Below are 17,569 nucleotides of genomic sequence, written 5' to 3' on the forward strand. Positions count from 1 at the left end.
TGGAATGGCACATTCAGACAAGAGAAAATCAAAAAGAATATTCCACAGTTTCATTTTCCCTCTCATAAATGCATAATTAAACAGTAATAATCAAAGATAAATGTGATAATGTGATCCTCGGGAATTACTTTGGTTTATAAGGTCTTATTTTCTAATCATGGCTTCGGTCACCTAGATTCCCAAAATGAGAGAATTGTTTTTTGACGCAGAGATACATACGCCGGGACCCGAGAGTAAATGGCTTTTAATGAATTAATAAAGAGGATAATTACTCTCTGTGCTACATAGGGGCATGAGTCATGCATTAGCCTGGGATTCTAAAGGTTAATGTAATTTTCTCTGCTTTTCATTATGGTTTTATCGATTTTTCCTCTTCATTTTTTCTTGTAACTTGCTAAATCCCTAATGGGTTCTGTGTTTGACTTTGGGGAGAGGAGTTGAATGCTGTCACTTCCTGTTTGTGACACATTTTTAATCTTGAAAATTAAATTCTTATTTCCTTTTTATGTGCTCCATCATTTTAACTGCTTTGTTTTATGTGTATGTGTTTAATGCTAATGATGCATTATGTTAATTTACAAAAGGGTACACTAATTTGACAATAATAGCTTATGTCTGGTCAGCTGGACATATTTTTATTAAATGATAAACATATTAGCCTCAGCTAATTAGCATCACTCATAGTCAAACTCATTCAATTCATTTCATCTTCTGCCAGAAAACATGTCATCCTTTAAGGTGCCCGTGGGACTCATTTAGCAGGTATCACTAACATGTTGCACATGATGGTTTTGTGGCCAATGGGAACCAGAGCAGTAGGAATTGCTAAAGATGATTCAGATGCAGATGAACCTGCGGAGGCTGAAGTACCCTGCTCTTTGAGCACAGTAAAACTAGTAATGTGAGCTCACTGTAATGGCTCTTCCTGTTTATCCCAATTAGACCATGCAGCTGGGATTGACTACATGCATTTGCCATCATTTAGCCGTGTTCGTGTTCATGCACAGACATATGTACCCGTCTCTACGGAAGATATTAAATCACTGCAGAGAGCGTTTTTGCTTACTCTTTTGTTTTCTCATTTCTCATTCCTCTTTTCCCAGGACCCAGATCAATTTCACTGTGGCCATTGATTTCACCGCCTCTAACGGTAAGCAATTAAGTGGGGGGAACGGTGTGTGACCTCTTAGAAGGTTGGGGAATCCAAACCCAATCGTTGGCCTTTCTCTACTGCTTGTGTCGCTCAATACACTACTATTAGTCGTTGCTGTGCTGCGGGGCTGAGCGGTGAGTCGTGTAAGGGTTTAAGGCATGCTGAGAGGTGAACCGGTTGAATAAAAGAGTCTAAAATGGCCCAGCTACACCACCCGGCAGGGAAGGCTACTCCCCGTCGCTTTCGACACCGCGCTTGCTGCAAGTGTTCAAATAATTACTGTTCTTTCACAAGTAACTGCTTCCAAACATCTTTGAATTATTCAGCAAATTAACGAGATTTGTTCAGAACAGGGTAGCGAGAGGATGGAAATAGAAGGCATCATGGGCTTTTGCTTCTGAGAGATTTACTGAAGGTGGCTGCCTGTTGTGTTAAGAGAGCTGAATTACAGAGTTCTTTTAGTAACAATGCAACCATAGCTCAAGAACTGTTTGGATCCCGACGGTTCCAGGCCCAGAACAACATCAATAGCTTGACACCAGCCTTGGAGTGCTCGTTTGTGTTTCTTAAATATACTTCTCGCATTGCTCTGGCAGACAAAGTGGCTCTGCTGAAAAACCTAATGAACTGCATTGATGCCTACTGAGTGTGTAGGCTCTGCCTTTTAACACCATGTCAACACCAGGCGAGAGCAGTACCGTGCATCAAAAGCAAAAACTGTTGTAATCAGTGATGGTGTCTACAAAGGGGACGAGATTTCTACTGAGGGTAACCAATGCAATATCGTGTACAGGGGGTGCAGGAAAGAGGACAAATGGATTTGGAATATTTGCTTTGACGCATCTGTGGGTTAAAATGTTAGGAGAACAGCAGAGTTCACACCACAACTACATTAATAACGAAACAGAGGAATGATATTTTTGGGACCACTTTCGGAACATTTTTTATAGCTGATGAATGATAAAACACTGACTTCTAATCAGACTTTATTCAGATTTAAAGGGCTTGCACATTTGAAATAGCAGGCGACATTGAGGAGAAGCAGACAGACATTGCACAGCAAACAGAAACATAAAGTTCCTCAGGTATTCAGCGCTAGTTTCGACAATGAACTTGCCTCCTTTGGAGTAGAAAAGTGTGTGTATTGCTTTTATTCCACTACACTGACTGTGTTAGAGATCAGATACACAGTAAAAAAATGACTGTAATTTTAACGGTAAAAGACTGTAAAAATGCTACAGTAAAAACCTGTGAAATGGTTAATGGTAAGTTCCCCTACTATACAAGGTGAAAAACTCTATTGGACATTCCATGTATTTTTACGGTAGTATACTGTTTTCGGAAGTGAAAAAGAATGTAAACTTTACAGTGAATAACCATAAATTGACATTTCCAGAATTCCCTTCATTATATTTTTTAAATGAGATATTTTTTTGTTGAATAACTATGTTTCTTCTTAGTTTTTCTTATCAGTTTTGTACATGTAAAAGGCTGTATGCTACATCTAATGTTGTTTAATTTTTATTGCATTATTTCAGTTTCATGCGTGTTGCCATGATGGTGTTTAGTGTTTGTGTAAATGAGCCTGTGCATCTTCTATATATGTTAATATTTAAAAGCTGCTTGTGATGGGCTTTGGTTCATCATGTGACAAAGGTACAAAATCATTTCAGTTAATGGATTTACAGTATTAAAATGTAAATTTAAATTAAAATTGTAAAACCTAAAACATTGCTACTGTATTTTTACGGTAATATTCTGGCAACCACAACTGCTGTTTTTTACTATAAATTTTATGGATTTTTTTTTACAGTGTAGTTTATGCTAGATTCACTGTTTAAATGCGCTTGAAACGTGCATGCTGAGGACATTTACTGGCTGAAGTTGTGTAAATGCAACAAAAACAACAAAAACAGACAGTTATTGTTTACTGGTGTGAACGCAAATATAGTTATCGCTGCATTCATAGTTATCTTTATCGCTCTTGTTGTGAACGAGCCTTAAGGCAGTGTCTGAATCATCACCAACCCTTATAAGTGACCAATTTGTAGTGCCTTACATAGGCAACGACTCTGCAGCACGCAAATAGAATTCTGTAAATCAGATACAATTCAGAATTGATTGCTTTGTAGAGTTTGACATTAGCACGTTGTTAAACTAAGAGTGTGATATTCTAATGAGCATAAAAACACAGAAAGCATGCCAATATTGGATAAAATAATACAGTTTTAATTACACTGATACATCCAGCTTTGTCATGAAAGATGGTGTGGATTCTGTTAGCAATCACATTATTTACTACATGGCACAAGCTGATTGGCTCTCGTGCCCCTGCAGCTAATGAGCTTGCTTACTCAATATTTAAAGTGTCTGTGTTCGCTGTAAGCTAACCCTGCAGCACACTATCAGAGTTCCTCTGATACCCTCTACCTCCATCAGCTCCACCTGTCTAGATCTCTTATGGGATTTATGTATTCATGCAGCAGCACGTCTTACATGCTCACACAAGTATGTCTGTGTATCTACAGTCAGTAGCAAGCTCATACTTGCTCAGCAGCAGCAGCGCACGTAGCAAATCTAGTCCACTGACCTACTAATATCAATTAATATGCTAAAACATTCATTATTTAAGGTAAGCTTTCCCTTGAGAAATGCTCCCAGCTGTTGCACTTGGTGTTCTAATGCAGTATGTTTGTATTACTAGATAATTTGCGCTTTCTGTTAAATTTTCAGGAAACCCATCCCAGTCCACGTCTCTCCATTACATGAACCCCTACCAGATGAACGCCTACGCCCTGGCACTGAAGGCTGTGGGGGAAATCATCCAGGACTATGACAGTGACAAGATGTTCCCTGCACTGGGATTTGGAGCCAAGCTGCCCCCCGATGGACGGGTGTCTCATGAGTTCCCCCTAGTGAGTGAGCTGATGTTCAGCTTCCTGTTCCTGAAAATCCCTGAAACTGGTCCAAAAGAGTTTGTTGATGCCAAAAGTTTCAATGTCCTTCTGTTTTTCTCACTTTCTCAGTCGTAAACTTGAGAGTGTGAGATGCTGTTGTGCTAGTCTTTGGTGCTCTGGAAACGGTTCCGTGATTCTGAGATGAGACTGTATGGGAGACATCTATAATTGGCAACCTCTGCTGTCTTATTGATTGATACCATCCATGTTTTCTCTCTTCGGCATTGGTTTTCTGTTGAACTTTGGTTGGCTTAAATGAAGACACATGTGAACCATTGATTCCTGTCTTTCAGAACGGCAATATTGAAAATCCCTACTGTAATGGTATAGAGGGGATATTAGAGGCGTACCATCAGAGTCTAAAGACCGTCCAACTATACGGACCTACCAACTTTGCCCCTGTCGTAAATCATGTGGCCAGGTAGGGCAAATCAGTTTTAAAATCAACTTATATTGACACTGTATGTTTTTATTTATATATTTGTGTTTGGTAATTAAAAGGAAGTGATTACTGGTTTGATGGCAAGTTGAAACACCAATATTTTTTTTTCTTATTTTGAATTTTGAATTTTTTTTTTGTTTTCACTTAAATTTTTAAGTTAATGTTGTTATGTGCTTTTTTATCTAATATTTTTTATTTATTTGATTTGAAGTTTGTTTCAATATCTAAAATGATTTTTAATAGTTTTAGCTTAATAATAACAACACTAAAGTTTAGACAGGAAGTAAATGAAGAGAAAAGAGGGGAACAGAATCAGGAAAAGTGTGTAGTCTGCTACACATATGGCTATAACCCTGACAATATGGGTTTTTTACTGACAGATTGATGAACTATTACTTTTGGTATTCTCCAGTCCTGAATATGTACTCACAGTTATGAGTAAAAGCATCTAAACACAGCATAAATTGATATTTATTTAGCACTCCTCCTCTGTCTAACCTTGCTTTGACCACTCTTGCATCATTTCAAAATTTACTCCGTTAAATTGCCATTTAAAGTGATTTGGCTGTTTTTGTTTCCATGTAAAATGTCAGCCTATTCGCACTTTGCATGCAAATGATAGATTGCCCAGATTTAGTGGAATGCAATGCAAATGTTATTTTCTGCATGAATAGTGAAATTGATCTTTGTTTAGATTTTTGAGTGCTTGGCATATATGAACAACAGACACATCATGAATCAGAATAAACCTGGGATTTTAAAAACTTCTTGGCTAAGCGCCTTATCTATATTCTCCATTAAAGCCATTTTGTTGTAGACACTTGAGATGATTTTCTTGGCTTCAAACTGTATGACTCATCACAGATGTCAGTCTGTCATATCTGTCAACGAAAGCCAAACGCTTGACTTTTGAACCCATACACTGTTTGTGTTATTCCAAGAACTGATAAAAAAAAAAAGTTGCTGACATGGAGCGAGGTTTTTATCCGATTGTAAAGCTCACATCAGAGGTGTCATAACAGACTGACTCAGTACTGACTGCAGCTATTTTTTAATCGTCATTTGAATAGGTTAGTGGGAGTGTTTCCAGAAAAAGGAGACAAAGTAATTGTCTGAAGACATCTCCACCCCCTCTCTCATGTCACAGCATCACACAACCAAATCATTTTCCATCTGATTACACTGCATCCACTGCGGTAATTAAAAATGCCATCTTCGGCAGATTTGAATTAGACTTTCGAAATTGAAGCATGATACACCTCCTCCAGCTATTGCTCAGAGTTGGCGGAGCCAAAGATTTATTTAAACAAACAAAGCAGAACATGGCTTAGGTTAACATGGCGAAATGAATCTGAGATGTTTAAAAACCAGGAAAAGAAGATTGTAGAGAGTAAAACGGCTAATGTAAAGAAAAATCAGCTGTCCTGAAGTATGTACTGTTTTTGTTTTTTTCTTGTCTCTGAAGGTACGCAGCTGCTGTCCAGGATGGCTCGCAGTATTTTGTGCTCCTTATCATCACAGATGGGGTTATATCAGATATGTCACAGACCAAAGAGGCCATCGTAAATGTGAGTATGACCACTAAAACAGGATAAGCGTCCCAACAGGACAGGATGGAGAGGGTCCAGATTGCCGCTCTGTTCCACTTTCCTTGCTTTCAGGCTGTATCCTAACTGAAATGAAACCTTATAAATGAAGTGGCTGTACCTTCACAACCATCACGGAAAGTAGATCTGTATCCTGTAATGCCTTAAAATGTTGCCCTACTAAGGCACCTAGCTAGGTTTATATTTGTGACCCGGGACCACAAAACCAGTCATAAGGGTCAGTTTTTTGAAATTAAGATTTATACATCAACTGAAAGTCAAATAAATAAGTTTTTCATTAATGTATGGTTTGTTATGATAGGACAATATTTGGCTGAGATACAATCTGGAATCTGAGGGTGCAAGAAAACAAAAAACAAAATATCAAAATATTGAGAAAATTTTTAATTTGTCCAAATGAAGTTCTTAGCAATGCATATTACTAATCAAAAAATAAGTTTTGATATATTTACGGTAGGAAATGTACAAAATATCTTCATGAAACAGGATCTTTACTTAATGTCCTAATGGTTTTTGGCATAAAAGAAAAATCAATCATTTTGACCCATACAATGTATTTTTGACTATTGCTACAAATATACCTGTGCTTGCTACTTATAACTGGTTTTGTGGGCCAGGGTCACATTTTGTGTAAAGTCCCTGGTCTTCATCTCCATCCTGTTTTGATCTATAATACCCTTGAGCACTAAAGCATCTTCTGTGGTTGATATGGGTTTTTATGATCTTATTATAGATGATATATTGTTATATATCTATTTAGGCTGCATGATACATGCAAAATGGATGGCTCACAGTGTATTGAGGTTGTAATTTACGCTTAAAAGGTCGATCTCGTCTCCAGCGGTGCATGTCATTCATCTAGCCTGTGAACAGGCCCGATTTCCCAGCAGACTGGATTTAAAGGGAATTTGCGACTGTTACTCAGATTTGTAGAACAGCCACACCTTCCTTTTAAGATCTTGCCTGCTGCTCTTTCCCCAGCGGCCTGCATCTGCCAAGAAGACTCACATTTCAACCCCCGTGTGACATTTAAGACCTGAACACGAGGTAGAACTGCCCGAAACCTATGGTTTTCATTTGTGTGTTCAAAAAAGGTTTGCATTTCTCAAATCTAAATTTGGGTGTTTGAATTTAAAACAGACATTTTCATCAAAAGATAATGAAAGAATTAAAGATAATGAATGTTACATTGCAGTGCAAATCTGATTAATGATTTCAGGAGGTGTTGAATCAGAAACAGGAGACTAATCTAATCAAGAAAGGGGCTGCATCGCTTAATCAAATGAAAAGGTCATGTGGTCTTGGTATGTGATTAGACACATGTGCATCAAACCAACAATTACTGTACTGAAATATGGAAAATGTTAACTGTTTAATCCTTTGTGATCTTTAAAGGGAAAGTTCACCCAAATAAAAAACGTGTCATATTCACCTTCTTAAATGTATATCAGTTTCAGCCATTCCTTTAAGTAGTACCAAAAAAAAGTAGTATACTTCAAGTTTATTTTAAGTATACTTAAGTAAAGTTCAAGTATATTTTTTAGTATGCGTTATGTAGTAAGTATACTAATATCAGTGTATTGGTATACTTGTAAGTGTACTATTCCAATACTCCTTGGGACTAAATTGGCCCACTTTCTGGTACATAAAAGTATACTTTTAAGTACACTTTAAGTATAACAGTAGTAAACGTTGAGTACGCAACTACTTCACATCAATGTTTTTAGCTTGTACTGCAACTATAGTAAAAGTGAACTTATAGGTATACTGATAGTTTACTAATTAAATACTTGTAGTAGCATTTTTAGTATACTTTGAAGTATAGTCTCAGTAAACTACTAGTTTAGTAGTTTTATACTGCAAGTATGCTCGTAAGTTTTCTTTAAGTGAAATTTACATCATACTTGAAGTATATTACTATGTCCCTATCTAGGTATTAATTTGTATACATTTTGTTATATGAATATCTGAACATACAAAACATCAGAAGAAAGAACAGGGTGTCTGCTTGTAAACAAAAACATTTTATTCTAGCTTCATACATTTTTTTTTAAACACTTGAATGTGGGTAAGTTTCATAAATAAAAACTAAAGAAATAAACAACATTACCTCTTCATTGGTTGAAATTTTATTCCACAACGTTACACAGTTTTGATGCTGTTTTATGTCTGATGATTGTGTTAGATTACATGTGGAAGCACCTGTTGTTTCGGTTTCTTCTTCACTTGTGTTTTCTTTTTTCTTTTTTTTCTTTTTTTAAATGTATAGAAGATGTGTATAGTGCCCCTAACAATGAAAACATGAGCACAAGTATAGCTTAAATATATTTAGACTTTTTCTAAGTATACTTAAATGTAATTTTAAGTATATTTCTGAGAAGTACCTAAAGCCCATTTCTGAGAAGTGCATAAAATGTAGACTAAAAGTACACTTTCCTATTTTTAGTTTAAAAGAAGTATACCGATAGCACACTTGAATAAACGTCTTTTTCATAAAGGTAGTATGCTTTCAGCCTACTGGGTGGCATTATTATTTTTATAGGGTTTTTTGTCATTTTTGGAGTTTAAAGTGCTCCGTTTTGAAAAAAAAAAAAGCACAATGGACATTCTACCTAAAACCTCCTTTTGTATACCACAAAAGAAAGATGTTCTTATCTGGATTGGCATGAGAATGAGTAAATGGTGACATTTTTGGGTGAACTATCCCTTTTAGCAGAATTTAAAAGAAATTGTCATTCACAATGAATCATAAGAGGTCTCTGTGAATGGTACGTTTTGAAGTAATCTTTTTTTTCCAGCTGCGCCGTGTTGAGGGAACTGTGTGAGAAATGAAAGCTGTATCTGAAGTGCTAATACAATCTGCGTTCTGCTCTCAAGCACAGTGTGATGGTGAACAATGTTCTTAAGTGCTAAATCATCTCTAAATCTCATCATAATGCTGCTTGGAAATTCAGCGTAGGAGGTCTGTTAACGTCCAGGTGGACCAGGTGTCCTATTCATTGTTGGGTGGTCCTGAGTGGCACGCATATGTTGGGATACCGTTTCCTAACAGCGTGTGAAGTTATCACAGAAAACCTTAGAGGAACACTGACCTACTTCTCTCCTCTGCTGTGATTCAGTAGGACAGATGCATGTATCATTCATGAGAAAAGCTGTTACTCTAAGCAGCTGTTTGCATCTCATCCTCTTTGTTCATTTAAAAACAGGTCGTAGAGAAATGGACATTCGCCCACGGAAGGCTTTTTTGATCTAAGGGTGTTTCGACAACATCCCGTCACTTCCCACAACAGCTGACAACATCTTGCCGCTAAGCTGTCTCATTACAGTTTCAGCAGAGACGCGAATGCAGACATGTGGTGTGGCATATGCGTATATAGCAATATATTTACAAAGAAGGGTTTGAGGCAAAAAGTACATTGTTTTCACTTTTTATTTGTCAGTTACGCGTCAAACGTCGACTATATTTAGGGTTTCGCAATATGGCTTCCTCTGCAGATGTCTATAATGTTGCTCAAACCGTGCATGCATTGAAAAATTCAGTGCTGAAACAGTTTCCATGCAGTCTTTTAAAGAAACTGTTCACCAAAAGTGACAATGATTTTCTACATTCTTTACTTCATTTATTTGTTGGTATTTTTATCCTGCAACACAAAAGAAGAATTTAAAAAAAGTTCATGGAGCTCTTTTCAATTTAAATCTGTAGTAAACACATCTTACAATCTCCAAAAAAGGACAAAGCAAACAAAATGTGCACTACATTTCAAGTCATGTGATCTTGTTCTCAAAATAAACCTTGCAAAAATATATAAACATGCACATTGCATTTGGTTACAGCATGCAAAAAAAGCAAAAAAAAAAAAAAAAAAAAAAAAGTACCATACAAGTTTGAAAACAAAGGAGGGTTTATTTTGAATGAATTATTCCTTTAAGTCTTATAAAATGCTGTGGTTCTGTGTTGGGATCTGGCAGACTTTAATGAGCCGCACATATTCATTTTCTTAGATAATTAGCATTGAAAGCTGGAATCCTCCCATCCGTCAGCTGAAGACATGCAGCCTTTTTTTTTTATTTGACATGGTAATTACGAATAACAATAGGCACGGGTGAGGGCTAATCGGAGGATGATAATGAGAAACAACAACATTAGAAGCGCATTCATTTGTCATGTTGGACGTGGGCAGGCCTGCAATGATAAGCCAGTCAGGATGCTCGAGCGCTAGCAGAGGTACATCATCCGCCAATCAGATATGACGTGCAACATGAAGGACGGCGGGATTAATCAATTAGACAGCTCTTTGTCAGACTGAACCGCCCGCTCGCTGTGTGACTGATGATAGGTTTAATAGAAGTTCCTGTCCTCAGTCACACCCTGACAGTATTTCATGCCATTTCTGACTCCATCCTGCTTTTTCTACCCTTCGTTACAGCACGGGTGTCATTAGTTTTGCCCCAAACTGTCTGTCACGGCTCCAAGTAGAAATCACCAGTTTCCTCACTTACAGTACGTGCTCGTATTCTGTATGAGCACATATTGTAAGTCAGAAAAGTGCACCTGGAAGCTCTGCTTAAAGGAATAGTTGGGCCAGAACAACAGCTCAAAGAGAATATAGAGCTCCAAAAAAAGTGCCAGTAATTACATGTAATGTGTACAAATATATAATAATTTTACATATAATATGACAATTTTGACATGTTAATTGTGTGATTACTTCTGAAAGAAAAGGTTTACATTTTTAATGCATTTAATGGTTAACCATTTCTAAATGAATCTGTTTGAACAAATCTTTTAAAAGAATGACTCAATCATTAAGGAACTCATCATTTCAAAAAACACATTTTATATATATATATATATATATATATATATACATACATTAACATAATTAAAAACATTTCTTTCTACAGCTACAGATTTTGTAATGTCTGTTCAATGCTTTTCTCATTTAACACAAGGACTTAAAATAGTCTTTTGGTCTTTTAATTTCTTAGATAAATAATAATAATAATATGCAGTAGCCAGATAACAAGATTAAACTCACATGTTTCAAATATGTTAACAGGTTTTCCTTTCTGTATGACCAACTTTGTACAGAATGTTGATTGTTACATTATTATGCTATTATTAAAGAAACTATGGACATATTGTTGAAAGAGGTCATTCAAGGCAGTTATAAGGGTTAGTGCCTACATTAATCAAGTTTGTGAAATCACAAGAAAAAAATAATCAAATTCCTCTTTGTTTGTAAAAAAAAAAAAAAAAAAAACAAGAAGATAGATCTTCAAAAATTTCTCCTTTTGAGTTCCAAAGGAAAACAGCAACAACAGTAAACAGCATATGGTTTTAAATCAACAAGAGAGTTAGTAAATAATGACAGAATTGTCATTTTTGGCCAAACTGTTCCTTTAGTGTCCAAAAACCAATTTAATTCTCCAAACCATGTCTTTCCTTTACCAACATAATGGTAATTTCCTACAGCAGCTGGGTACTGATGACATTACATTAGCATTCTCCCCAGACCAAATAATAACGCTGTCAGCATGTGCAGCTTTTGTTATAAAGACACACGGTGCAGGTAATTTGCAGGTTGCCGAATTGAGATTTTCCGTTCCTAATGCTTGCGTGTTTCTGTGTTCATATATGTCGGCGTGGGGGTTTGGGGCTGCGCGCGTGACGTCGAAGAGCTGTTGTCAAGGAAACTATGGTGAACTAACAGTCTGTTTTGTTTTCTCATTTCTTCAAATCTGTCCTGTCAGTCATGACAGAAGATGATGGCACAAATGGGGCAACCGACTTCAATTATTCATAGTGCCCTGCCTCTCTTTTATGACATGCAGGCATGACAGGACTGTCATAAGCTCTGCACTGATAATTTTAAGATTGTGGAAATAGGAAACACCTTACACTCCCTGTCAGTAACAGTCTATTTGTTGTTATGGTCCTGGAGCGAAAAATGAAGATTTGGTCTCTAAACCTGTCAGAAGAGCAACAGGAAAGTTTTTATTACAGAACATCTCAAAGGGGAAATGGTATTATTATTTTGGGCTGCTATCACAGGAAGTAGAGCTTGAAATTGATGCTTTTGTGAGGTTTTATTCATTTATACTTACACATAACAATCAAATACTTTGCAAGTGCCACAAGTAAAAATGTAGTTTGGAAAACTTACTTGCCAGTTGATCTGTAAAATGAACTGTAAAATGTTTCAAACACATTCTACTAACAATTACTAAAGAAACATTAGTCAGAACTTACAAGTCTTCCAACAGCTTTTCAACTGCACATATTTATTTTAATTTATCAACAGACGTTTAAATGTTTTGAACATATTTATATATGCATACATATGCATGCACATAAAAGTAAATGCACATGCATAATACAGTTTAATGGCCTGTAAGAAATATTTATGATGGAGTTTTTCTCAGTTGACCTGCCAAATACACGTTGCATAGTACTGTCAATTCCAACACCGATATTACCAATATATAAGTATACACAATCACTGGCCACTTTATAGGTACACCTTGCTAATACCAGGTTAGACCCCTTTTTGCCTTCAGAACTGACTGAATTCTTTAAGGCATAGATTCAAGGTGCTGACACAGCCTCACACAGTTGCTGCTGTACATCCATTATGTGAATCTCTCGTTTCACATCCCAAATGTGCTCTATTGGTTTGAGATCTGGTGACTGTAGTTGTCATTTGAGATTTGTGAACTCACCATCATGTTCAAGAAACCAGTTTGAGATGATCTGAGCTTTGCAACATGGCATGTTATTGTGTTGGAATTAACTGTCACAAGATGGGTGCACTGTGGTCATAAAGAGATGCACATGGTTAGCAACAATACTCAGGTGGGCTAAGGTGTTTGAATGATGTTCAGTTGGTATTAAATACCATCAAATATCCTCCACACCTTTACATCACCAGCAGAATCATGACCTGTTGATATAAGGAGGATGGATCCATGCTTTCATGTTGTTTATGCCACATTCTGACCCTACCATCCGAAGGTCGCAATAGAAATTGAGGCTCATCAGACTAGGCAACCTTTTCCAAAATGCTGTTGTCCCCTTTTGGTGAGTCAGTGCGAATTGTAGCATCAGTTTCCTGTTAACAGTGTTCCTAGATAACAGGAGTGGTCTGGTGTGTCTTCCGCTGCTTTAAGATTTGACGTGTTGTACATTCAACAATGGTCTTCTGCATACCTCAGATGTGTAACAAATGATTATTTAAGTTACTGTTGCCTTTCTATCAGATAGGGTGACCATATTTTAGTTTGCAAAAAAGGGGTTAAAAAGCCCCCAAACTAGCACAATGACCATATCCCATATCAAAACTGTACCTGTACCTGTATTTTACATTCACCCTTGTGCAGACTGATCATAAACACATAGTTTTATCACTTGTAGAATACAAAATGTTTCAATACAAGCATTTCAGTCAAATGTAATTAATGCAATATTTCAAACATTTAACCCACGGGAGAAAATCAGTCTTCGCAACATTTTTAAATCAGCCTAATTCCATCCAAAAAAATCCAGATTTGGCAACCCTGCATCCAACACAAGCTGCAGGAATCAGATTTAAGTGATCATGGGGTCAATACAAGAAGAGTAAGGAGAGATGACTGACAAATCATGCTGGAGGAATTGCTGCTTAGCAGATAATGTGCTCATATCTGATGTGTGATCGTGAAATTGAAAGTGAAAGTAAATAGCCGGTCATTCAAAAAATACTCCGTGCACGATAACGGCTTGCTGATGTGCGAAAAATTACATTCAATAATGGAATGATTGCGTGAGCAGGTGGTAATGGCCTGAAATTCAGTGGGAGCGGGATCAAGAAAACAGTCTTGCGTAGGGCTTTAATACAAAAATGCACACAGTGAATAGTGACTGTAGAAAGCAAAAGCCAAATCCCGGACGTTTTGGGCGATTTAGAAATCCCTGCCAGACACATTTTTTTAGGTCCAAAAAGAGGACATGTCTGGGGAAAATAGCACGTATGGTCACCCTATATCAGATCAACCAGTCTGGTTATTCTCCTCTGACTTCTGGCGTCATCAAGGCATTTTTGTTCATAGAACTGATGCTCAATGGATATTTTCTCTTTTTTCGGACCATTCTCTGTAAAGCCTAGAAATGGTTGTGAGTGAAAATCAAAGCAGATTAACAGTTTCTGAAATACTCAGACCAGCCCATCTGGTACCAACATGTTTAAAGTCACTTAAATTACATTCCTTCCCCATTCTAATGCTCCGTTTGAACTTTAGCAGATAATCTTGACCATGTCTATATGCCTAAATGCATTACGTTGGTGCCATGTGATTGGCTGATTAGATTAAGGAGCAGTTGAACAGGTGAACCTAATAAAGTGGCCAGTGAGTGTTTGTTTATATTATAGTACATTACATTATAATTACATTAACAGTATGTTTACATAAAAATTTTTTTAACACATTTGTCTACCTTTCAAAAGTTTGGGGTTGGTGAGATAAAAAAAAAAAAAAAAAAAAAATTTTATTGAGGGAGGATGCATTAAATTAATCAAAAGTGACAGTCAAGTCTTTTACAAAGCTAATAACTATGCTAGGCCATGTTTGCAAACTTCCATCTAACTAGAGCCTGTAATTACCACATTGTAAAAAGTAATAGGTTGAAGTTGAGGAAACCTGTTGCCTTAAAATTAAGTAAATAGGATTTACTATAGATTTTAGAGTAAAATTTTTTCAGTTTTTTCAAGTGCCATGTGGCCAAAATAATCACAATAAAACTACTAGCCTCAAACAGGGCACATAAAATGATGCAAATTGATGTTTGTGGTGAATGAGTGTGCTGTATATGAGAGTATATATGTTTGGTTGTAATTTTCTCAAATATCCAGTGTGAAGTGTCTGGAGGGGGAGTCGGAGGGAGGGGCAGCTAAAGAAGTGGGTGTCGTGGCAATCATACTGGCCCCGCCTCCCTCTCCCTCTGCTCACCCTCTAGAATCCTCAAGAGTGTTCTGTTCTATCGCTTTAAATAGCTAAACACCTCAGCGCCAGACACATGAGATATATAGACCATTATTATATGTTTATCTTTAAAATAATGTTTTTGTTTTGTTTTGTTTACTTCTAAATCATTAATTCTACCTATGTTTTATAAATAAGCCCACTGTATCTTGTAAATGTGTAATTTTCATGTAAAACATGTAAATGTGTGCAGTGAGAACATAAATGTTGTCGTTTTGCAATCAGGCTGCCAAGCTGCCCATGTCCATCATTATTGTTGGAGTTGGACAGGCTGAATTTGATGGTAAGTGTTTTTAAGGGCTGTCTATTTAATATATTAAATATAAACATTAATATATTGATGTAATTTTACTTATCTACCACAATAAAATGATATCTTTGCATTATTTTTTTTTATTTCAGTTAATCTGGTTACACCATGTAATTACCATCATGTAATTTATTAAACGTTTTAATTTTTTTTTTTTACACAATACGACAATTTATGTGACAACTGCATTTTTCTTTACGAAGTGACATTTAATGACTTTGCATGCATAATACAGCATTTTTAGTAATGCTCACAGATCCGTGTGAACGGCAGTTGTTTTGACAATGTTGATGTCTGTATGCAAAACTTTTCAAAAATGCAAAGACAAAAAAAAAGTTTTTTAATACAATCGCTGACCCCGATAGCAATTCGTCAAACAAGTGCTCCAATAGCAGTTAACAAGGTTGTTTTTCTTGGTCAGAGCTGTGTGTGTAGTACAAGTAATCTAGAGATCCTTTAAAGACACCTGGCTTGGGCTAATCACAAAGTGATATGTAATTATCCGCTATATTGCGTGGGTATTAAGCCCATACTTAATGTCAGGGCATGTAGTGATCTGTCAGACCACTTGGGAAGTCAAGAGAGACTTTGACCAATATTGAAATAGAGCTTCCTCCTACAATAACAGCATAGCTCACGCACACAGAGGTGGAAGATGAGCTCTTGTCAGATGAGGTGAGCGGGTCATGTGGAGAGGGCCTGTTGTTTGAGAAGTCTGTAATGGAATTCTGTCTGTGCATTCTTGTTACAGACACCAATTACGTTCAGCTGGTGTCAAAGCAGTGCATGACGATGAAGGAAATGATAGCCCTAGTAGTTTTGAGACCCCCAAAATTACTTTTTTCAGCTGAGTTTATCATTATGCATACAATAAAAGTAGTTCAAAAGATGTTGTCGTTATCTACACACCGTCATTTCAAACCTGTGTTCATGAAAATAAAAATGTGTAATATTTAATTATGATTCAAATAAATTAAACGCACAAGTCCAGTGATTTACTTGTACTTCTTGTCTTTTCCCACAGCTATGGTCGAGTTGGATGGTGATGACATCAGGATTTCCTCAAGAGGAAAATTAGCAGAGCGAGATATTGTCCAGGTGACACCAGTAGTAGTGTTTTTTTTTTAAAAAACAAAAAACAAAAAAAAAAACAAACAAACAAATATAAAAACAAGCAATGCTTTTTCATAGCTTGTTTAAACCACAAGTATATTATGTTAACTTTCAGGTTTTAAATAGCTGTGACTTTCTTTCTTTCAGCAATCAAATCCATTAAGCATGAGAATTTTAATTACTAATTCAGTCACTGTAGAATCAAGCTCTCTTGTAACAGCTCCACACCATAACCCACATTATTATAAAGCAGTTCATTATGCAGGTCCCCTATGAATGCAACCTGTCATTAGTAGTAATAAGAACATCTCAGGCTACTGAGTCACAGACAGTGAGCAAAGTGAAGAGAATTCACTCTTGTGGCACTGTTTAATTTGTTTTATTCAGGAAGAAAGGATAAGAATATTTTGGGATGCTGCTGTCTTTCCCATAAATGAATAGATTTGTGCATGCATGAATGGGAGAAGGATGAATGTTTGTACAGATGTTTAAAAACTGAATCAGTATAGCTGATTTAATATGTAGATGATAGATCCAGGGGTGCTCAAACTCGGTCCTGGAGGACCGGTGTCCTGCAGAGTTTATCTCCAATTTGCCTCAACACAGCTGCTGGGAAGTTTCTAGTATGACTAGTAAGAGCTAGATTAGCTGCTTTAGGTGGGTCTAATTGGGGTTGGAGCTAAACTCTGCAGGACACCTTTAAAATAGATGGATGAATTGATATGAACAGAATGTATCATTGGAGGGATGGATGGAAAAATGCATTGGGTGGGTAGATGGCTGGATTGATGAATAGCCAAGAATTAAGGGATGAATGAATAGATTATTGAAAAGGGGAAGGAAGGTGCACTGATGATATAAATATCAATGATTATCATTCATATTTAATTAATGCAACTTCCTTCCTCATGGTTGGTTTGAAAATAATTTAAAAAATGGATAAATGGAGGGATGAACAAATAGAGGCAA

The 17,569-nt window shown here is 36.6% G+C and overlaps 1 protein-coding gene across 1 annotated transcript in view; it reads left to right on the forward strand.

Annotated features, from left to right (window-relative positions):
* cpne5b (copine Vb) overlaps positions 1-17,569 on the forward strand; it is a 119,745-nt gene that overhangs the window by 100,009 nt on the left and 2,167 nt on the right. The window contains exons 14-19 of the mRNA XM_051122691.1: positions 1,104-1,150; positions 3,887-4,068; positions 4,404-4,531; positions 6,018-6,120; positions 15,403-15,460; positions 16,512-16,585. Of these exons, the coding sequence (XP_050978648.1) occupies positions 1,104-1,150; positions 3,887-4,068; positions 4,404-4,531; positions 6,018-6,120; positions 15,403-15,460; positions 16,512-16,585 (592 nt within the window). The remainder of the gene's footprint in view (positions 1-1,103; positions 1,151-3,886; positions 4,069-4,403; positions 4,532-6,017; positions 6,121-15,402; positions 15,461-16,511; positions 16,586-17,569) is intronic.

The sequence above is a fragment of the Labeo rohita genome, chromosome 11 (genome assembly GCF_022985175.1).
Source record: "Labeo rohita strain BAU-BD-2019 chromosome 11, IGBB_LRoh.1.0, whole genome shotgun sequence".
Taxonomy (NCBI): domain Eukaryota; kingdom Metazoa; phylum Chordata; class Actinopteri; order Cypriniformes; family Cyprinidae; genus Labeo; species Labeo rohita.